Genomic DNA, 23,638 nt, shown 5'->3' on the forward strand with positions numbered 1-23,638 from the left:
AGAGCGGGGGCAGGCTAAGGTGCATGCTGGCTCACCCCTACTTCTTTCCCTGGTGCAGTCTACCCTCTTGCAGGCCAAGAATACCGCAGTATTTCACCCCTCCTGCCTTGGCATATGTTGTTCCTACTGTTTCGAATACTCTATTTTGGGGAAGGTGTGTGTTATACCAAATGTGTCCCCTAAAATTCGTAAGTTGAAGCCCTAACCCCCAGTGCCTTAGAATGTGACTGTATTTGGAAATAGGGCCTTCAAAGAGGTAAGTACAGTTAAATGACGTTGCCAGGGTGGGCCCTGAGCTGACATCAAGGGTGAACTCATACAGAGCAGAAGAGACGCCAGGGACCGGCTTGCAGGGAGCAAAGGTTGTGCAAGGACACCACGAGAAGGCAGTGGTCCGCCAGCCGAGGAGAGATGCGTCAGGAGAAGCGAGCTCTGCCAGCACCCTGATCTGGGACGTCCAGCCTCCAGAACTGTGGGGAAATCCTTTCTGTGTTTCGGCCACCCAGTCGTGGTGTTTTGTTACCACAGCGCAGCAACTAATACCTGGAGGTCTTTAATTTCTTCCCCGTGAGAAATTACGAGTGCTCGTTTCTTATAAAAGATCCGAGTACAAAGGTGTGACAGTCCCCTTCCAAGGCTCTCTCCTTTGACTCCCTTCCCCAGAGGATGCCCCGGGTCAACCAGTCAATGGTCAACGGTGCGGTACCTTTTCTCTACCCTTCTCTGCTTTTTCTTTCTGTATATGCACATTCGTGTTGTTATGTAAAGATTTTCCTATCTGTGTTTTTCCACAACTTGCATTTTTTTCCCACTTAACGGTATCATAGAAATTTTGCGATATCAGCACAAGCATTTTTCTGTTTGTGTATGCAGTGTTCTAAAGTCTCCGTCAGAGTTTACTGAAACCCTCTGATGTTGATGGGCTATTTGCATGTTTTTTCTTTAGTGAACACCTATGTAAAATCATACTTCTGCCTGGGTCTATTCCTAGAATTGCGATTATTGAGTCAATTCAAAATACGTTAGTGCATTTTATTAATCCTTGACTTATTTATTTTACCTTGTAATAAGTAAAACAATAATAAGATTTATAAAGCATGAGAAGGCATAAAGAGAAAGGCATTCTGCCCCCACGCCCCCCACTGCCTCTCCACAAGTAGCCCTGCTGTGTGTTCCTTGTGGACCCTTTCAGAGATTTCTTCCTTTTCAAAGGCTTATCCAATTCAAAGTGAGTGTGTATGCCCTTTTCTTCCTTTGTTACACAAGGGAGAGCACACTATAAACACCGTTCTTCAACTCGATTTTCTTCACTTAGCACTATAACTTGCAGGTCTGTCACCCAGGGTATGGAGAACGTCTTTGTTCTCCCTTCTAAAGTCGAGCAATATTCTGCTGTTCAGATGCATCATAGTCTCTTTAACTAAATGCATCATAATCTATTTCACTAGATTCCTATCAATGCTCATTTAGTTTGTTCTTAATTTCTTGCTCTTCCAAGCAAGGCTGCGATCAATAGCTTATGGCTTGTGCTTTTCAGATTTTGATAAAACTGCCTCCTGGGACATTCTCTGGACTCCCTCAGCTATTTGGCAAAATTGTATTACTCTTCGAATGGCCTTCAGGCCTCACCTCTAGAAGCTTCTCTGCTTTGTACCTGGTAGGACTTCTCTGGGTGTGCGGGGCTCAGGGCAGTGGAGTGAGTTCATTGATGTATCTGTTTTACTCAAGGAACTGAGTGCTTACAGGGCAGGGACTGTCTCAGCCACCTCTGTGTCACCAGTGCCAGGCATGGGGATTACATACAGTAGGTATTTAATAACATGTGAGAAGCAAAGGGAATGTTGGCTGAAAGATGCAGTCATTCTGATTGGCCATGGGCCACCTGCATGCTGTCTCGAGGGGACACGTGAAAGAGGAAAGATTCACCATCCTGATTCTCTTGGCCCTGGTTGGGCTGCTTTGCATGTGGTGCCCACTCTGCCATGTGTCCGGTTGGCCGAAATGGCTCCTGGGGGCAGTGTGGTAAGCATGCTGGTTGTTTGCTGTTCTGACTTCACTTTTTTTTTTTTGAAAGAGAGAGAGAGGAGGGGCAGAGGGAGAGGGAGAGAGAGAATCCCAAGCAGGCTCCATGCCCAGTGCAGAGCCCGACGAAGGGCTCCATCTCACCACCCTGAGATCATGACCTGAGCTAAGAGTCAGATGCTTAACCCACTGAGCCACCCAGGCACCCCCTGCTTCACAGGTAATAACACGTGAGCTGCTAATGTCATTACCCTCATTGCTTCGAGCAGCCATGTAAATTAAACCAAGGGAGAGAGAACAATTTCAATTAACTGGTCTTACCTCAATTTCCTGATAGGAGTTGTTGATCATGGCTATCAGCATATTGAGAAGCACTACCACCATGGTGACGTTATAAACGCCGTAGAGCACGTAGCCGATGTTCTCGATGAACTTGTGATCGTATTTCAGCACCACCGAGATCACTTCAGACAAGCCAAAGATGGACCAAAATAAGGTTTTAAAACTTTCTTCAACCCTATAAGGAAAGACAGTTCCTTCAGGCAGTTTGCTTCTGCTGACACTTTTCACATGAAAGTTCCCATTACCCAGACTTTGGTGGTGACGTGGGGCTGGGCTGGCGGCAATGCCTGTCTTCTGAAATAATGGCATGTTCCGATTTCTAAGAAGACTTCCAAAAATTATCCTCTTTCTTTTCCCTTCGGTCCATTTATCGGGACTCCTGGATGTGGTATCGCTTTTATCTTATAATTTATTAAACATTTAAAATTAAACAACAGGACAAATGTTTGTTCTTGTACATTATCAACCACACTCTTCCTAAAATAGTCTCTTGAGGGTCTCAGACCATCCTGCCCCACGTGCAGGGTTGGGGGAGGAGAGAATGGTGTCCACGGATGGAGACAGCCTCACTGGTCACGGGGCAGCTCCTTAAGCCTCATGACCATCTGTTGGGCTCACTTATTACCTCCATTTACAGATGGAGACATGGACACTCAGAGCTTTATCCTTTTTAGCGGCATCTGGCTGGAAAGTGGGGTGCAAACCCAGGCATGTCTGAGGTCTCCCAAAGCATGTACTTCTAACTACAATGCTTCCCCACCTCCTGGGTCTCGATAGTGAGGCCAGTCACACATCTCATGTCCTCTCAACTAGAGTTGAATTATGAGAAGTGTGAGTTTGGTGTGTCCATATTGTTCACATTCAGCAGGCAGCTGTCCACACCTCGCCCTGCAGTTCCCTAAAGGTAGATACTGTGCTGCTTGGAGGGCATTGTGGGGAAAACCTGGCTTTTAGGACACTGCTTTTTTGACTCTTTAGAGACTGTGAAGTTACCAGGATACCCTAGCTTTAACATGAAGATCCAAGCATGTTTCACCATCTGTACTTTGTGGGTAGGACCCCGCGTCAGGTTTACAGCAGAGAATCCAGTCAGAAAGCTGGGTTTTGGTTGGGTGGTTTAGAACACCCTTGTGCATCCGATGATATCTGAATAGTTATATGCAGTGCTTTTGGTATGCATCCAGATTTGGGGTACATTATGAGAAAACACTTTCTTTTTTCTCTTTAACATTTCAGATTTTCAGCACTCACCCACAAGTGGCCAGGATTAGCTAGATCTCAAAAAAATACCAGCGTTTCTTAAGGATTGGTATTTATTTGACATGATGTACAAAAATACTAGTACTTGTCACTTTGGCTAAAAAATCCAACTCTGACTTGCATGGATTTTCGACTCTCCTGTGTGTGAGTGTGTGTGGGTGTATGTGTATGTGTGTGTCTGGCCAGCAGTTTGACTCATTCCCTATGCATCCCAGAGTCTGAAAACTGAAAATTGAAGTGGGTTTTTGTTGTCATTATTTGTTTCCAGTTTCTCTGAAAACTGTGAGTTTGGAATATTTAATTCATTTTAGTTTTAATAAGAAGGAATTTATTTGGGGGTTTGAAAGTAACGACTGGGTACCCAGCATTACTTTAGAGCCCCAGGTCCTGAGGCTATTCTGAGAAAGAGGGGGACACACTGCTTTCTTGAGTGGGATCCCTTTTGTGTGAAAAAGATGCCATTCAATCAGTGGCCATGATTCTCTGCAGGTATTGCCTTCCATTAAGAAGTAATCTTTTGGTTATCACCCTAGTGGAAGGGAACAGTGGCAGAGAGACTCCAGAACCACTGCATGAGGCCCCAATCCCAAACTAGAAGGAGACAGCAGGATGTGATCTGACAGTTGTTCCTAGCTGGGTCAGCGGAAGACCGGAGGACACATGATCCGAGCAAGGGACTGGGCAGGCAGGCACTGGTCCCGGATGATGCACTTACCATGAACACCCTACAAAATGGATAATATATGCAACTGAGCGATGCCTTACAGAAATTCATCTTCCCTTGCTTCCCTTAGAAAACCCCACAAAACTTTGGCTGACACAAATGAAGCAAGCAATTAGAGAACATTCAGAGAAAATCTCCTGAATTTTGATTAGGGAAAATGGCCTACATTCAGAGTGTATTTTTTTTTCTCATTTGCTTCTTGCTCTGAATTTTGCCACTAAGCTCTGACTTATCCTTGGTGCCTTCACTTCGGCATTCTGTATAATAGAATAATCTAAAGGAGGCAGAGCTAACCCACTAAGCAGTGTGTGTTGTAGTAAAAGAATATTTACAGGGGCGCCTGGGTGGCTCAGTCATAAAGCGTCTGCCTTTGGCTCAGGTCATGATCCCAGGGTCCTGGGATCGAGCCCCGCACCGGGCTCCCTGCTCTGCGGGAAGCCTGCTTCTCCCTCTCCCACTCCCCCTGCTTGTGTTTCCTCTCTTGCTGTCTCTCTCTCTTTCATATAAATAAATAAAATCTTAAAAAAAAGTATTTACAGATCCCTAAATTCATGGCTTAGCTCCTCCTCCATCAGATCCCCTCCCCCTCAGCCCCTCGTGGAATGCTGATCCTTTAGGTTTGTTATCTGGCTTCTAGACTATCTTTACACCTGTTTCATTTCTATTCTATAGATCAAGGATTAGCCTCTGGACCCAAATTTGGCTCTGACCTATAGGAGTATCTAATTACCAAGAGGCCCAGACTCACTTGGATTTCCAGAGTGAAAGTGACCCCCTCCAGGGCAGTAACACATGAACCTGACTGGGCAGGAAGGGGTCTTAGTCAAAGTATGCATTTTTAATAATCTTTTGTAAGCTCTTTCTGGACTATCTACAGCCCTGTGTCCTCTTATTATGGGGCAAAATGGGTTGTCGCAGCAAAGACCTCCTTTAAAGTAAAGCCGGGTCCATCGGCTTAAATAATCCACAATGGCTAGATCCACCATTGGTTGGGTCTTTCATTTATATTTACCCCTCTTGACACGATCTGGACTAACCGAATAGACTAATTTTGTTGTCATTGTTTCTCAGAAGGGACCTCATGGGCTGAGTTATGTACAGTTAGCTGGGCTAAATGGTAGGCAGTATCATATTTTATCCATAGCTCCACCTATATAACTCAATTCTGAGTGGAATTGAAGAGTTCAGTGTTTAAAAATGACACAATAAAAAGTTAGAATAAAATATTGCTATTTATATAATATTGGGCTGGGAGAGGTTTCAGAAGCTAGAAAGGGAAAGATGGAGGGATTTGAGCACATAAAACTTTACTCGTATACAACAAAGACATAATAACTAACAATGTAAGGCAAGAGATTAAGAAAAGAATTTGTATCTGCAGTACACATGACAAACACTGAGTGTCTTTCTTATATAAAGAGATCTTAGAAATCAATATGAAAGATGACAGACATCCTAGCAGGAAGAAAAAGCGGGGAAAGAAAGTTCTATGAAAACTTGATGCTTTTTATGGTGACTAGGGCTCCATAATTAACTTGAAGTGCCATGCTATGGCATCTTCTGGTTTAATATGTGGCAGGAAATAAAGGAAACTTGTCCTCACTGCCCTGAGTGGGAAAAGGCTGTGTTACTTTGACCTTGGAAACCTACCATATTCTTAGAGAGAAGACTGGCCTTGGAAAGGAGCCAAATGGTACATTACTGAAGCCGAGAGCTTGGGCACTGGAGCAGGCCTCAATGTTTTGTGAGGTCACAATGCTCCCTGAATCATGTATTAATCATCACCCACGCTTTTCAGGAGCTATGGGACCTGGGGCATGGGACAGAAGGCCAGTCACTGTGGAGGTTGGGGGCTGTCTTTCAGGAAGAAAGTATCTTGGAACTGGCTTAGCTGATAATCACCATGAAGCCACTTGTCTCACCAAAAGCCTCTACTGTCAACCAGTTGGTCTCAAGACTAAATGTGAGGTTCTTTACTCAAAGGGATAGTGGTCATAGGCTCCGCATCCTCCTCCTAACCACTCTGGCTACCTACAGACTTAGTCCCCGGTTCCTTCAACTGTGTCCATCGTGAGAAGCTTCACAGACATAGCTGGAGGAGTGAGAAGAACAAAGGTGCATGCCTTGGTTCAAATCCCAGCTCCACCACGTACTGGCTATTTACATCTGGGCACGTTACCAAACCTCTTTGAGTCTCCGTTCACTCACCTATGAGAGGGGATAGAGGTGCCTCACTAGGGACATTGCTGTCAAGATTAAATGAGCAACCTAGGTACAGGATATAACGCAAACCCTATAAATGGTAGCTAGTATTTTCATTCATTTATTTGCCTAATATCCACTGAACTCTATGTGCCAAGCAGTGTACCAGGTGCCCATTCGCTGGTGCCCAGACCTTGCTTCTGCCCTTGTGGAGGTCCCAGGCTAAAGCAAACCCCGCAGGGCGACAGGACGCTACAAGGCTGGAGTAGGCAAGTGTGCTCTGCCGGCCTGGCCTCACCCAGGATCACACACAGCCCCATCGGCCCCTCCGGGGCCGCCACTCGGGGCTGAATGGAGCTAATCATTCATAGGCTGCTGCCCTCTCCAACAAGCCTATCTTCCTTCCTACCTGCAAAGATCATCACAAACCCTTGATTTCATGCAAATCCTCTTTCTGACTTCTCCAGCCTGGGCTGTCTCGTGACTTTTGACTCTTGGCCTGTCGTGGAAGGGACTGGAAAGTTGAGTCCATAGGCCACCCTAGCCAAAGCGGTGCTCCTAGTGAAGGAATGGAGGGAGAGCTCCTGTGAGTGAGGCTGAAGAGGGCGGTGATTCATGCTGCTCCCACTGTGCGGGTGTGTGTGTGGGGGGGAGGTTGGGATGGACTTGTCAGGCAGAAGGCAGGGGCCTCGTAATCAGCTCTCTCCCAGGCCTGTCTCGCCTGGATAATGGGGCTTTAATAACACGTTGCCTCAAGGGGCGGTTGTGTATGGGTCTCAGGGAACAAACTGATCAACACGGCGAGGGTTTGGGGGCAATTGTTTGGAAAATTGCTACTGCTTTCAGAATGCCATGATGCCCTTCCCCTGGTGTGGGAATTCTGCCTCCCCACTTCCCCCCAAAACAGTTCGGTTCAGTTACCTACCCCAGGCTGCACACAGCAGGCTAAAATTAAACGGGAGGCTAGCTCCCCGCAAGGCTGTTTCTCGGGTTCGGGAGACAAAAGCTGGTGCTGTGCTAGAGGCCTCTTGAGGTAGATGCAATGCCTACCTGCCGTCCGGGCTGGGATGATGGAAGACGGTGCATGGGATGTACAGAGACCCCCGCCAGAGCCCTGGGGTTCTCTAACGCCTGGACCCGCAGACCCAGAGCAGCTGGGCCAGGCTCGAAGGTCAGCGCAGAGAGGCAAGTGCCTAAGGAAGTCTGAGCCTGAGCCCTCGTGCTCCACCAGCTTGTGTCCCCTGAGTGACCTCTTGGCTTATCCCCGGTCCTAAATGAGGAGTTGGATTCAGAGTGTCCAGAAGGAGAGGAGGCTCGCCCCAGAATCAGTGTCAAGGAACGAGGGTGCACAAAGCCTCTGCAGCCCAGATTTATTCCTACAGGGACGCCTGGGAGCCTGCTTGCTCCTCGAGGGCAGAGCTGTGTTTTCTTCACCCTTGAAACTCCAGACCCTGGTACGCAGCGTGGCATTGCTGAAAGCGCTCAGTGAACTCTGTCTGATGAGTTGGTGAGGCCCTCAGAGCACAGTTTCCAGTCAGGCAAACCTGGCTTTGCGTGTGGGCTTCTGGCCACACCCCAGCCTCTCCGGGCCTCTGTTTTTCTAGCTGTAAAATGGGAAAACTGCAATCTCTCCTTCACAGGGTTGTTCTGAGGATTCAAGGAGTTAACTGAATGCTTGGGAAGTGTGTAAAATACTGCTTGGCACGTAACAAATATGTGATCAATGTTAGTGGTGTTAGTTTTTTCTTTCTTAACTCCAGAAGGCTCCAGCGTCAGGCTGAAAGTGTCTCCTGGCCTACAATCAGCTCTAAGTACAACCCTTTGAAAAGAGCAATCAGATCCTGCCCCCTCCTCTTGAGCGGCTTTCCCAGGGTTGACAATCTTTTCTGTCCCCTGGGAGGCCTCAAGGCCCCTTCTGGTCGGACTCCCGATCCCCCACCCCCACCCCATTCACGGATCCCCGCTGGCTCCCTGGCTGCCATGATCTCTGCTGTTCCCTCAGCCTGGAAGGCCCTTCCCCCTTGTCTCCACCTGGCCTCCCCTCCTCCTCCTCCTCACTCACTGGCTGTAAGCTCGATTGTCACCAGCTCAGATAGGGGAGGCTGCCCTAGTTACTCTTCCGCTCAGCATTTTTCTTTCTTTCCTAGCCCTCAGCACTTAATCCTAAATGATCTTCTTTGTCTCTTTGTTTAATTCTTTAAACTGTCTTTTTGTGTGTGTGTGTGTCCCTCTTTCCCTGTTCATGGAGGAGTGTGACCTCCACGAGGGCAGGGCCTGCTGACGCGAGCACTGCTCTGTCATTGGTAACAGACAGTGCCTGGCTCATAGTAGGGACTCAGTCAACATTTTTGGTCAATGAAGGATTGAATGCTGGGGAACTGAGGCATGAGGTGACTTGGTCTTGGCCGGCTGGCTTCAGACCTGCCCAAGAACTATACTTCTGATAGCATCTCTAGAGCTAACCCTGGACAACCCGGTCTCCTGTCACTCTGTCACTTTGAGGAAGGAGAGTTTGACCCCATTTCTAGAATCGAATGTTAGTGATAAAAAGGGAGGGCTTTCTCCCCGTTGAGGTGGTGATGATTAGTCTGAGAACAAGATGGAGGACGTGGGGCAGGGTCTGAAAATGTGCTGGGAAGACATCATCGAAGAGAGCACATTTTCTGTGTACCATCAAGCCTTTCCCTCATGCATTTGTGGGCTCTCAGCCTGTTTCAGAAGCTTAAAGGTACCAGGCTTTTAAAATTTCATGTCATGAATAAACATGAGGCGAGGGCATAAATAAATATTATATGATAGTAGAATGCCTGCTATAACAGGCGTAATCATTCTTCTGAACTAGTCCAGGAAAAGATCTATATTTTTATCACTTCCTGGAGAATTATGCAAAGATGAGAACTTATAATAGACTCAAACTCCTTTTTTGACCCATAATGGTCTTTTCCAGATGCCTGGCCTCTCTCAGCCTGAGCTGGACCCCGTCAGTGACCACGGCTGCCTGGTCTGCCACGTCTGAGGACCTTCTTACTACTGTCTCCACGTGACAGTAGCCGTAATAAGCTCCCTCATTCCCCCAAATCCTTATACCCAGCTTGCATTTAAAAGATGAAAGGCGAGATTATAACTTTCAAAATACGGTAAAATATGACGTAACACTTCTGTATCAGAGATGCCCAGATTTCAGCATTGACCCGGAATCCCGGGAGAATCTGTCCCTTCTGAAGCCCAGTAGGCCGGTTCCATTCCCGGTTCCCACCAAAAGACACATTTAGCATGCTCTGCCCAAAGAACATGGTAGTCAGCCGCAGTCCTGTGACGCCACACTGTGACGTTTCCTTGGTTCCTCTTACCTAGCCCTTGGTTATAGTGAGTTTTACTCAGGCAGGCAATAGGATCCAGCCTCTGCTGCCCTAGCAGGACCTCCTCTGCAGCCAGATCCTTCTTGGTGGTATGGCCCCTGGCTCTCTGGAGGCCCCTCTGGCTCGTCATTCCCTTAGAGATATCTTGGGGCTTATATGGCTCATCTCTCTCACTCTTTTCTCTTCCGTGGGCCATGGAAATTTCAGAATCTTTTGTTTGCAAAGCATAATGTGGCATTTTTAGCTGAAGAGCCTATGTTGTTCCTTTAGCAAGTGTCGGCTTGGCCCCTGGTGCTGAGCATGGGGCCTTCCTTCTCAAGCCCTGCAGGTCCTCCATCCCTTAGGACAAGGACTTCACCCAAGACACTGAGTGTGCACCTGGATCTGCGTGTTTGCCTTTAGCTCTGCTGCGTATGGGTCCTGCAGAAGGTTAAAGCCCCCATTTCTCTCCTGAATCACCAGGGACCTTGGCTTTCTTCCCATAATATGCTCCTCCAGACTGTCTCCCCCAGATCCTTCTAGGGCCTTCCCAATGTCAAAACCCTGAAAACATCCTCCTTCCCTCTCAACCCCCACATTCAGTCAGACACCACGTCTCCACTCCAGACTCCCCAGCGTCCCTTCTCCAGCCCACTGCCACTCCTCAGGGTCCTGTCCTTTCTCACGTGGCTCCCTCTCCCAGCCACCCAACAGACCGTGTTCAGCTCTCTTGGAAGCTGCCTGTCTCTCAAGTTACCTTCTTTCAGAGCATCTCAATTTATAAACATGCCTTCGTTCCTATGATTTTTTTGATTAGCGTCTGTCTTCCCAACCAGTCGGCAAGTTCCGTGAGGGGAGGAGCTGTGAGGAGCTGTTTTTACTCATGATGAAACCCCCCACCCCTTCCAGTCCATCCTTCACACAGTTGCCCCAGCATACTCTCCAAAGGCAGATCTTCTTTCTTTTAAAAAGGTCTTAGCAGAGACTCTAACACCTGGATTGTCTTATGTAATCTTCCCTCGTTTCCCCAAAATCTTCCTTACTGGCAGTTCTTCAAAAATCCTCTGCCCCTTCATACCTTGCACAGGCTAGAATACCCTCCTAGTCATTCTCCAAGACCCTCCCTAGCCACCTCCTCCATGAAGCCTTCCCTGACTCTGCCAGGCAGAGTTCAGTGCTTCTTCCTCACTGTGCTGCCCAAGTACCCTTTGATGATGATCATGTGGTGTAACAACTGATGCTACTTTTTTCTGAATCCCCCACTTGTCTATGAATTCCACAGGGAGAGGAGGATTGTCTTACTCATCTCTGTGACCCCAGGGCAAACACAGAACTCGGCTTGGCGTAGCTCCTCCATAATGGTTGTCAAACAAATGAGTGTACTTTGGAATAGAAGCCTACTTTACCCAGGGGGCAAACACAGTCTGCGTATTTAGAGATGAGGTACGTAGAGCCGTCAGGTTCTCAATGATAACCACATCTGAATTCAGTATGCTCTTCTTTAGAATTTGGTACCACAGGAAAGTGACCCAATTTTTCAAGAGACCCCCCCCTCCACTTTAGAGCAGAGGCTCCACTGTGGGAGTGGGGATCCCACTCTTGGGAATTGCAGGTCAAAAGGTGGAGGATAGGAGTCGTGCAGATCTGGGTTCAAATCCCCTCCTTGGCTCTGGGATTTGGGCCAGTCTAGTGTCTCTCTGAGCCTTAGTTTTCTGGTGGTAGGTGTCTGTCATTCCACGGTTTGGAGGATTCCGTGAGAGGGCAGATCATGTGTTTGTTCAACAAGTTGTTCAACAACAGGGTGATGCAGCATTGCTGGGCGGGGTGGACCATGTATGGGCAGGGCCCGCAGGAGCTTCTCCCCCAGCCCCAGCGGCCGCCCCCCCCCCCAATTCACGGGAAGGAGGGGCTGGCTTTTCAGTGGCTCTGTGATGCTGGGTGAGCTGAATCAGCGCCTCCTGCCCCTGGTGGCCTTATGAGTCTCTCCCTTTATAGAATGTGCAAATTTTCCATAACTGTCAAGGAAAACGGAAGCTTCTAATTTTGCTTAGCACTGCTGAAGCTACTTCCATTAAAATGATTCCTGGGGAGACAGAATAACCTTAGGAGAGGTATTATTTTTGATTAGAAAAGTCTCAACCCAGCTGTGCTATGAAGCTGACTCCACAACGGCTTGGCCGAAAAGATTAGCTGGCTCATTTTTTTGGGAGGCAGGCCCCATATTTAATGTCCAGTCAGAATGAAGTAGGGGAGGCCAAGTTCACCCAAAGGGGAGACCAGGAGCCCATTGTGAGTCATGAGTGGTGTCAGAGAGCCCTTACTTCCTGGCTCTGGGTCACCCCCTTGCCCCCAGACCCTCCTGTTCTTCTCTGTGGACCTGCCCTGCCATGGTCACAATCAGAGTATAGGGAAGGCTACCGCTCTTGTGTGCATTCTTGCCTAGCTGTATTTCATTCATGAGCCAAGGATTTTTTGTCTCTCTCTCTCTCTCTTTTTTTTTTTTTTAAAGTAGCCTCCATGCCCAGCATGGAGCCCATCAGGGGGCCTGAATTCACAACCCTGAAATCAAGACTTGAGCTGAGATCAAGAGTCAGATGCCCAGCCAACTATGCCAGCCAGGCTCCCCGTCTCTCTTTTTCTAACACTATAACTAGAGGGCTGGGACCCCACAGTTTTCCTAGAGTTTGTAGGCTAAAAATCTCAAAACAACCCCCTCAAAAGGCAAATCCTCTCTGTCGACGGACTTCCATGATAAAATCAAAATACGTTCCTAATAAGAACAAAATTCCTAACAAAATCAAAAACTTTTCTTAAAGACTTTCTTCAAGAAAGAGCTGTCTCTGGCGGCTTGCTCAGCTTTCTCTCTACTTCCTGACCCCTGTCGTGGGATACTTTGATTTTGTACTCTGAGAGCATAAAACTTGTCTGAGTGCCGTCTCTCCCTCCCCTTTGGACATTCGCAGTTTCTCATAGAAGCGACTTGGAGATAATGAGCTGCCGGCAGGTGCATAATCTGTCATGTCCAGACAGGCCCAGCTCACCAGCCAATGACCCAGGCACTCATGTCCCTGCACCCCTTCAGCTAGGCCCCGACACAGCAGCAGCTGAGAAAAACAACCCAGATCTTTGAGCACACCTTTGGTTCTGACGGAGGCTGACAAGTTGGGAACTGTTCACAGACTCTGTCGGAGCTCACTCCTTGCTTGATCTGGCTACCTGTTCCGACTTGAACCTACAGAAACAAATCCCACCTGCAGAGCCGGAGAGTCTACCCAAAAGACACTCCCTTAGGTTAACAAGCCCTTTGTTTTTGAAATGCGCATAGTTGAGAGTGGCCTCTTTCTCTCCCTGGAAGCATGAGGTTGGATAGCATCAGCATATGTCTCCCTGTAGCCCCCTAGGACCAACTTCACAGAGCCCCCCAGTGACTTGTTAATGCAGACTTCCCAGCCCCACCCTTATTATTGCAATGAGACTCTCTAGGGGGTGAGGCCTGGGAAGTCCCCAGTTTAGCCATTTCCCCAGATCAGTCTGGTGCCGTTTGAGAACCACCAATCTCAGGTAAGACTGTTCATCCTGTGTGTTTATTTATATCCGGGCAGAGTTAGTTCAATCTGTCTATTTTCTTCTAACCCTCTCACTGAGGTCTGCTGGGTGGAGGGATTGGGAATTTGGGGTGGGGAGGGAAGAACTGGAACCTGTAGGGCGTTAGAAGAGGGCTGGGCTTAGGGCTAAGGGTCTGCAGTTGGTAGAGAGACTTCCTCTTTCCTTTGGTCCCAGAATGTCCCCACCTCTCTCATTTGGGACAGGGCTGTAACTTGGTGGGATTCAGGTGGGACTGGCTTTTGCAATCCGAACGGGGACTACACTCCTAGGGTGAGCAGGGCTCTTATGGGGCAGCAATCTCTTAGTTCCTAACAGCTGACTCTCAAAGGGGCCTCCTGAACAGTCTTTAGGAACCCCAGCTGTCCTTGAACATGGCAGGTGTGGGGTTGGGGGAAGGATACCTGACCTGCAGTATGCTCCAGCCCAGATTTCTCTTCTGGAGGATTGAGTCTTCTGACTCTGTAGAAACAGATAGGGGACCCATCTTACCCTCCAAGCTCAAAATTCCACAGGAGAGACGCCCCCACCCCTGTGGGAGGGCCAGAGGGAAGATCCCGAGCTAGGCAGGGCAGCCTGAGGATGGGCTGCTCTGAAGCAAACATTCACCTTAGGGGGGTCATTCGACTTTATCACCAGCCTAGCTGGCACGCAGAATAGTTCTGAGTCCCCTAAAGCACACATCTCATTTATCCTAACATGGCTTTTTGCTCATCAAAGATCTCTTAGGGGGACATGCTCCGGGGAGCAGTCAGAAGGTAAAAGATGACATTTACAAAAATCCATTCTTTCCTCTGCTCTATTGACTGTTTCCCTGTCCAGTCACACTGCCTTGCCACTGCACGTCCCATTTTAGGCACTGCTAAGGCCCTAAATATCCCATTCTTTCTCTACTGTGCTTCCTGCCGCCGCCACACTTTTTCTTCCCTTCCCCATCCTGGGGGGCCTGGGTCCTCTTTGGTTGGGTCCCTCCTGTCTAAGAGGTGTCCATGTGGTTCCCAGGACTTGGGACAAACCAACTGTATTGCTCCTCTTCCGCTTTCATCTTTTCCCATGGCTTTTCCTGATCCCAAAGATTCCCTCTATAGATGAGCGGCATCCAGCTGAGAATTGTGGCCGGGCCAGCCCTGCCCTTGAGTCATGATCTTTTTCATTTTCTCCTGTGTCCTGGCACTGACCTTCTGAGTAGCTATGTGCCAGTAGGGCAGGCTCCCCGTGAGGAGCAGGAAGAGGGATTGCACAGAACATCCAGCCCAGGAGAAATGGAACCCAAGTTCACGTAGTCAGATTCTCAGTCCAACGTTTACCCTACCGCCTTGAGCCTGGCTTTGTTTCTCCTGTTCCTTCTATCATTCACGTTCGTGAAGAGTTTAATGAGCCCTACTGTGTGCGCAAGGCATTGTGCTAGACTAGAAACACAGAAGGGACATCGAGGCCTTGGTTTGTTGACTGACAGCTTGACTGTCCTTCAGTCACAATGCCTCCCATGCTGAGTGGCTACGTCTAGCAGATCTAGAGCAAATTTGCTTTTGGGCAATTCAAACTTATCTCATTCCCCCCCCCACAGCTAATCACTGAGTATGGGAGCCATATAAAGTAGTCCGGCTCAATCAATGATGTATTTGGCCTGATCTGGACCGCAGTTTGTTAGCGAAGCCACTGCTCAGAAAGGGTCCCGTAGAGCCAGATCAGTACCCAGGTTTCTGTGCTTGCAGCTTCTCCTCCCTCCCCTGTCCTTAGTCACCATTTCCATGGTCATCACTGCCATTCACAGAAGCTTCACTGCATGCCACACATGGTATTTAATACTGCGTCTTACGGAGTCCTTACAACAATCCTGTTAGGTTGGCCATCTTAGTATTCTTACTTCAGAGCTGCAGGGGACATTGAGGCCCAGGGGATTTATGCACTTGCCCAAGGCCACACAGCCAGGGAGAGGAGAGCTCAGACTCACACCTAGTGTGTCTGGGCCGTGGGCTGCTGTGGGCTGAGGGCACAGCCAGACACTTCTCAGGTGCATCTCTCTGCTCTGGGCCAGGCACCTGCTCTGTGTAAACACACACTACTTCTCTGTCCCACAGAGTAACAGCTTCTGTGGTTCGGCAGCACCAGGGTCCCATGCTTCTAGGTGGTTCCCATGGGTGGGGCAGCGTAGTCCATGATTCTGAGCTGAGGGGGACAACGCTCAGTGCACTGGGTCTGGGTTCTCAGAGTTAAGCCTCTTCCCCTGATGGGCGATTTCTCAGAAGAAGGAGAAAGCGAGGCTGTGCTGTGAGCTGGGAATTGCTCAGGAAACCTGTGTGGCTGGGCTCAGTCATTTTCACCTACTGGGAAACAAATCTCAGGCCCCTCAGGTTTCCTGGGGCCCCATGTCAGCAATGCTAGCCCTGCAGGTCCCAGCTGTCATGCTTGTGCCTGGAGGCATGACTGTCCTTCCCTCAAGATTCTGGGCAGGAGCCTGAAGAAGGCAGGGAGGAGTTCTGAGCCTGGGTGGGCCGGGGGAAAGACCTAGACTGGAAAGACTTCAGTGCCGCAGGCCCTTTACGTAACCCCCTCATTTATTCCTAAGGTTATTTATGAACAAGGCAGAGAGTCATTTCCATTTTATAGGTGAGGACAAAGAGGCACGGATAAATCAAGTGACTTGGCATAAGGTCATCAGCCAGTAAACGCCTGTGTCCGGATGGAAACTCAGGTCTGCCTGACTCTTCTCCTAGACCACTGCTCAGTGCTACTGACGGCCCTCGAGGACACTGTCTGGCATCCCCCACGGCGGTGGGAGCCCTAAGTCTGCGTGGACACAGGCTCAGGAGCTCCAAAACCACCTCCACGCGGGAGGCTCTGGCACCCGTCTTGCTCTGCGTGTGGCAGCTACTTCTGGACCCTGATGTTAGTTGGCCCAATGGTGGCTTTCTTCAGGCTGGCGCACGTGCCTCTTCCCGCCCTGCCTGAGCCTTCCCCACTGCTGCTGAGGCACGTGACACTGCTGGACTTGCTCAGTGTCCACGCCCCGGAGCTGGCTGGCCCAGCCAGGCGTACAGAGCTGCTGACCTGTGCGCACCCGCACACCTACCCCCTCATGCTATGTGGCCCTGGCTTCCCCACGGCTGTCCTGGAAGGGTAGGGGAGTTCATGTCCTCTGGAGTGAATCTGATTAATGGAAGACAGGAGATGGGAAGGCTCTGCCTGATAAATTGTCTATTCCTCATTCTGATGGGCTATTCGGAGATGCGATGTTTCCGTATAATCTCCCCAGAGAGTGTGTCATGACCGAGTTGTACGTTCTGATAGATGGTGGCCAGGTCAGCATCCTGTATCTGCTCTCCCTCGTCCCCCGCCTCACTTTTCTTTTTCCTTCAGTCTTATTGCATTTGGGTTGCAACTGCCTTTCTCCAGTAAAGTGTTGGCATACAACATTTGCCCCGGGCTCTGTTTTCTAGGTAGCACAGGTGAACACGATGATAATAGTAATAATAATTCCTTTCACGTATTGAGAGTATACTGTTTGGCCGCCGTATCATCTCCCTGAATCTTCATACTATCCCTATTAAGCAGGTATTATTTTTATCCTCATCTTAAAGATAAGGAAACGGAAGCTCAGAGAAGTTAAGGAACATGCTCATGGCTGCACAGCATGTAAGTAGCAAAAACGAAGATTTAATATAGCTTAAAAAATGGATTCTTTCAACTCCAGAACCTGACCTCTAAGCCACCCTTAAAGTTGCGTGTAACTTGTAGAAATACCAAGGAAACATGAGTCTCTGCAAGGAGCTGCCTGCGAGAGACTCCTAAGGATTCCCGGGGAGCCCACAGAGACCCTCCGAAGAGAGCCCTGGTGTACTCACGTTGTAAACGCTGGGTTGTACTTTGCACCTCGGTAGTAGGAGTAGAGATTGAACATCCCAATCATGAAGGCCACAAATACCATGATGAAAATGACCATGAACTTGAAGATATCTTTCACGGTTCTCCCCAGTGAGATCTGCAGGGGCCCAAAACTCTCATTGGCTGGCAGGATGTACGCAATTCGAGAGAAGCTCAGCACGACAGCGATCGCATACAGCCCTTCTGATATGATCTGAGGGTCTGAAGGCCACCACTTGTCCCTGGCTGAAAGAAAACAATCTGGGTTACTCATCGCGGGGGGACAGGATCTGCTGTGCTGACTTTTCTCTGGCGGAGAAACCAGTTAGGCATCTTTCGAGGTGGCTGACCTCATCATTGCCATTCCTGCCCTTGTCTTGAAGTTGATCCCAATACACTGAAGGTGTCACCCTCCCTCTGGGAATGTGCTGGTCCATCTGCTGGGAACACCCTGCCCTCACTTCAAGGCCGCTTCATTCATACTCATCCTTTAAGACTCTGGTCAGGTGTCAGCTCTCTCAGGAAGCCTCTGTGACTCCCACAACCTGGGACAGGCTCCCCATTCCTCTCTTTGCTCCTGCAGTATCCTGTGCACCCTCTGTCATGGACCTTTCCATGCTGCTCACTCTTCTGTCCTCCTTGCCCGTGTTTGAGCTCCACCAGCCGAGGACGTCCCATCCACTGGGGAAGCAGCATGGGGAGGTAGTGGCGAGCAGCATGGGCTTGGAGTCAGATAGACCCAAGGTTGACAGTGTGGCTGTATGAATGCCAGCAAGTCAATTAACCTTTTGGAACTGGATTTTCTCCATTTGTAAATTGGGGATAATAACATCAACCTCACAGAGCTGTCATGAGGATGAAATGCAACCCTATATATGTAAAGTGCTTAGCATAGGGTCTCACACACAGCAGGTGTTGCAAATGTTTGTTAAATGACTGACTGAAATACCACAAGTTTGGACTGGCCACAAATCAGAACACACGAGCCCACACAAGGGCCAGGAATCTGGATCTTGCCTGAGAAAATGCTCTTGGGTTTTGTTTCTCAGGCTGTGTATGTCTGGAAGAGTTGTTCTGGGTTTCAGCGAAGGTCTCCAATATGGCGACCAGTCATCCAGGTTTGCCATGACAGCCCTGTTCCAGGTGGCAAGAGTCCTGGGACTGATCCTGGGCTGTGGAGTTTCTGCTTGTGGCCTCTTGTGTGGGTCTGAGCTGTCCAGAGTGTATTCCTACAGCAGAACAAAGCTGTGAAGTGTTCCTATGGCACAAGGAGTGGCATCCATCACTAATAAGGCTCCCTGCTATGTGTCAGGACACACAGTGGTTCTCTGGTGAGGGCAGCATCTTCATCCTCGGGAACTGTATGTGGGTGCCTGCAGTTATCACAACGCTGGGGCAAGAATATTACTGAGGTGCTAATACCCTGCAATGCTCTAGACAGACCTGTACCATGAAAATTGCTCTGCTGAAAAAGCCAAGGGTCTCTCTGTTGAGAAATGCTAAGTGCAACTTAAACTGAGAAACACTGAGAAACTGAAATTAGCTCTTACATGTACATTAGCTGTAATTTTAGTGACAGCCCTGTAGAGTAGATATTATTATTGCCATTTGCAAGATTGGATTAGGAGTATGGGGTCCTTGTCATAACCAGGTAAATGCAGATAGCAAGGAGATTACATAGCAATTCTTGGCAACTCCAAGGGAAATGAAGGAGGAATTTTATCCTTTATTTTCAAGGCTAGACTGTGTTAAACAATTATAATAATAAAGGGCAGCAAGAAACCTTTAGTAAGGGAAACCAGGCCTCTATTTGCTACGAAGTTTCACGTAGTGTATTCTAAATTACATTTGGAAATACAATAAAATTATAGACTCTATGTTCTCATCAAGGTCATAACTCAGAAGTCCAGGAAAGACAAGTAAGGAGAACAAATTATGTTTTCCCAATATACCTGTCACCCTCCAAGGATAAATAACACATTTGGGTAACATGAAATAAGACTTGGCTTCTACAAAGAGACACCAAAAAGGAATTTCTTTTTCTCCCCCGTCCTATAATTTACATATTAAACCTCAGCTGTAATAATAAAAGCCACTTCTATTATCTAGTAAGATAGATTTAGCTGTCCTCAGACCCCGGTGACTAGGTCAGGACTTCTAGTAAAAAGTGTTCTACTTGGACTGGCTGGTAAGAGTTACAGTGGGTGTAAAAGCAAAGAGCAGTGTGATGATTCAGACAAAGGGATTTTCTTCTTTTTGGAGCTCTTTGCATGAGAAAAATTGCCCTATCACAACCTGGAAAACTGGAATCTGCCTATTTGGAGCTGTAGAGGTTGGAAGGCACCACTGCCTTGCTGGCCACCAGGGGGCTCTCTCGCTCCACAACTGGAGCACAAGGGCCCACTATGAGCCAAAAGATTTCCAAGGGCACAGGGTGAATCTCAAAGCAAGGGCAACATTGTGCAGTACTTTGCAGTTGGGTGAGACCTTAACACAATCCTTAATAGGAACAGAAGTCACAAGTGGACAATACTGCAGCCTGAATCAGGGCATTAAGAAAATTATCCAATTTAGTATCAAGATTCTCTCATTTTTCATTGATGAACCCTGAATGGCCCAGAGGGGAAAATATACAAGCCCATTTGGCCTTTAACAAATCTGAATTTGCTAAACCAATCAACAAAGAGTGAATGGTTTGTAATACGAGAAGACTCCCCGTTTCTCAGGAGGTGTGTCCTTACCACATTTACATGTGTGGCATAATCTGTGCAACATGATCTATATAGAATATGGGTAGCAACTACTGTGGTAAATGGCCGGCCCTTGGCAGCTCACTGCTTTACCTGACCACGAATATTTTTGCGGACACAGGAACCATGTGACTTCTTCTAGCAGGGACTTTTGACCCTCAAACCCTTCAGATGTAGCAATGGCCATTAATGAATGCCAAGTGTCCAGCTAATTTACTGGGAACAATAAAAGAGATCTGTTTCTTCTCTCCACTCCTCTTTCTCTTTTAGAACAGAAAGTACCGTGTTAGAGCAGGAAAATGAACCAATAGGCAGTATTGATAATAACTGTTACCATTTAGTGAACATTTAATATTTTCAGAGCACGGTGCAAAATTCTTCATATGCACTATTTAATCTGTAAAACAAACTTTTTGACTTGGGTATTATCCTGGTTTTACTTATGAAAAAATAAAGGCTCAGAAACGTTAAGTAAACAAAAGTCTCAGAGTAAGCTATAGAAGTAGGGTTTGAATCCACGTGTAACTCCAAAGGCTGGCGACATAAGTACTTTGCCATTCTGCATGGTTTTCAATTCATGTTGGGCCAGGATCCCTTGCTATCCAAGGCATTCCTGTATTTCTGAGAACATTGTGAGTCCTGCCATGGAAACCCATTTCATCATCTGTAAAATAGGGACAGAAAAGACCTTTTGCAAGGATTGGAGTTTATGGTATAATACGTCTATACAGTTCCTGGCACCTAGTAAGTCCTCAATAAATGGATGCTACAACTCTTACTCTTCCTAAATTTTCGATCTACTACCTCACACTGTATGGCCTTGTCGTTTGAAAGAATTAAGGCAACTCCAAAAAACTACTTTGGCCACGAGAAAGGAACTTTTGAATTGGGGAATCAAGGGCCTATCTTTGCACGAAACACAGGGATCCAATATAGAAGGACATTTCTTCCATCTCTACATTTCCCCTTAGTGCTCCTGGATCCATACCAGAAATGAGATCTTTGGGGGTGCCTGGGTGGCTCAGGGCATTATCCCAGGGTCCTAGGATCGAGTCCCACATTGGGCTCCTTGTTCAGCAGGGAGCCTGCTTCTCCCTCTGCCTGCCGCTCGCCCTGCTTGTGTGCTCTCTCTCTCTCACAAATAAATAAATAAAATCTTTTAAAAAAAGAGATCTTTGTTTTAAAAAAGAGAAAAAAAAGAAACTCCCAGAAACGTTCCAGATCCTTTCCAAAACAAATCTATCCTTCTTAACACATAAAGAAATAGTCACTAATTCCACGTTCTAAGAAGCTCGCTGGGCTGCACGAAGTAGGACTGTTTGGGAGGGGGATCGGCACGTGCAGTGGCGCTAAGAGCCCGTGGCCACGTCCCGGGAGCGTGGGGCGGGACGCGGCGGAGCACCGCCCTCCGGCTCACCGTAGGTGAAGTACGCCACTTCCGGCGGAAGTGAGACGTTGCGCAGCGTGTCGTCCTGCACGTGTTGGTCCACGTACAGCTGGGCCTCGCTGGCCTTCAGGAAGGCCATGAACCTGGCGGTGAAGGAGGCCACGAAGATGGACAGCATCCCGAAATCCAGCAGGTTCCACAGGTGCAGCACGTACTCCCGCGGCCCCTCCTCCCAGATTTCCTTGCATTCGGACCAAATCATTCCTGAGGGAGAGTGAGAAGGTCAGGCTCTTTTCCAGTTCCCTTGGCATTTGTCGCTTAACCAACTGAGCCACCCAGGTGCCTCCCTTGGCATTTGTGACCACAGCGGGGCACGGAGAGAACCAGGGGACGAATGTAAGTGTGAGCTTTTAGGAGCTGAGAATGTTCATAGCCAGCAGCAAACGGAAACCTGGCTTCAAAGGAAAGGAAACAGGAAATTCTCAGACCGCGTGAAGACGTGTCGCCTGCCCCTCTGCTTACAGATAAACCATCTCAGAAGTGAGGAGACGGTTCTCATCCTCTTACAGATTCTTGGAGGTAATGTAGGAGAAATAGAGCGTCCACCATTTGTGCATTTTAAGAACTGAGAGGTCTTAAGGAATCGTCCAGTTCTAAGTGAAATGTAAGGAAACTGAGGTCCGAAAATGGGAAGGGGCTTTTTGAAGGTCCCATATGTGACCTAGAACCCCGTTCTCCTAACTTCCACATTCGAACACGTTCTGTATTTTGGTGATCGTTTCAGTGAACATTAGGTTTGGGTCGTTAGTTTTTTTTAACTTGCTGGATTTTAAAAACATACGTCTTAATTGTTACATATTAAATAACGTAGAGGTATGTAAACAACATGTTGCTAGTTCCGCTACCTCATCTCTAAGCCAGCCCTGCGAGGTGACCTAGAGTAACAGTTTGGTGTGTATCCCTCTCTACCTGTGCTGCCAGTATGGTGGCCACTAATCACATGTGGATATTGAGCACTTGCAATGTGGCTGTTTGAGTGAGAGATTATGTATAAGTGTAATATACCATACCAGGTATCAAAGACTTCGTAAAAAGTAAAATATCTAAATTTTTTTATATCAATCACACATTGAAGTGACAATATTTTAGATAAATTGGGTTAAATATTAATTTTACTATTTTTATTATGAGTCTACTAGAAAGTTTAAAATTAAGTATGTGGCTTACGTATGACTTGCACTATATTTCTATTAAATACTGCTTGCTATTCTCTATCTTCATCTTAATTGATTGTTTTTTTTTAATTTTTTTTTTTTTAAGATTTTATTTATTTGAGAGAGAGAGAATGAGAGACAGAGAGCATGAGAGGGAGGAGGGTCAGAGGGAGAAGCAGACTCCCTGCCGAGCAGGGAGCCCGATGCGGGACTCGATCCCGGGACTCCAGGATCGTGACCTGAGCTGAAGGCAGTCGCTTAACCGACTGAGCCACCCAGGCGCCCCCTTAATTGATTGTTAAAAACGAAATGATTTAGATTATCAAAACTTAATGATTCAATAACATTTTGAGCACTTCCTATGTGCCAGGCACTGTTTTGTGTATGTATATATTAACTCAGTTAAATCTTTGCAACAATACCATGAAGTACATCCTGTTATCTCAGTTTTATAGCTAACGTTTCATTAGGTACAGAGAGTTGTTCTGTGCCCAGCTAGGAAGCAGGAGATCTGGAATTTGAATCTAGGAGGTCTGCCCCAGTCGTCTGTGCTCTTGACCACTATGTTATTCTGCCTCTTCAGGAGATAAAATTGGATTCAAAACTAGTAATGTGTAGAAAAGATTCTTGAATATTTTGTAAATGACATTAGGGAGTCTCTGTAGCTACTCAAACCTGGGAGAGAGTTGATGCAGAACCAGCCCATGCTATGCACTACACTTAGCCTGCATACTTAGGAAGTAATGTAGTAAGAGAATGGCTAAGTGGTCACTCCCAAAAGGTTAACACTGCCTGCCTCTTTTGGCACTTGCCTGGCTTCTATGCATCAGACACGAGGGCTTGCCTTCCCATAGCCTCTTCCCTCTCTCACTGGCCCTCCTCATCCTCCTTTGTTGCTTCTCATCCTCCAACCCCCCCATCCCTTAAAGGCT

The 23,638-nt window shown here is 47.7% G+C and overlaps 1 protein-coding gene across 1 annotated transcript in view; it reads right to left on the reverse strand.

Annotated features, from left to right (window-relative positions):
* The window catches only part of TRPC7 (transient receptor potential cation channel subfamily C member 7), a 139,239-nt gene that overhangs the window by 13,790 nt on the left and 101,811 nt on the right, over positions 1-23,638 (reverse strand). Inside the window, exons 5-7 of the mRNA XM_045889344.2 lie at positions 21,523-21,756; positions 17,337-17,601; positions 2,344-2,539 (exon numbers count right to left, since the gene is read on the reverse strand). Of these exons, the coding sequence (XP_045745300.2) occupies positions 2,344-2,539; positions 17,337-17,601; positions 21,523-21,756 (695 nt within the window). The remainder of the gene's footprint in view (positions 1-2,343; positions 2,540-17,336; positions 17,602-21,522; positions 21,757-23,638) is intronic.

Source organism: Mirounga angustirostris, unplaced genomic scaffold (genome assembly GCF_029215605.1).
Source record: "Mirounga angustirostris isolate CCGP_5_RB_7025 unplaced genomic scaffold, mMirAng1.0.hap1 SCAF_7, whole genome shotgun sequence".
NCBI lineage: Eukaryota > Metazoa > Chordata > Mammalia > Carnivora > Phocidae > Mirounga > Mirounga angustirostris.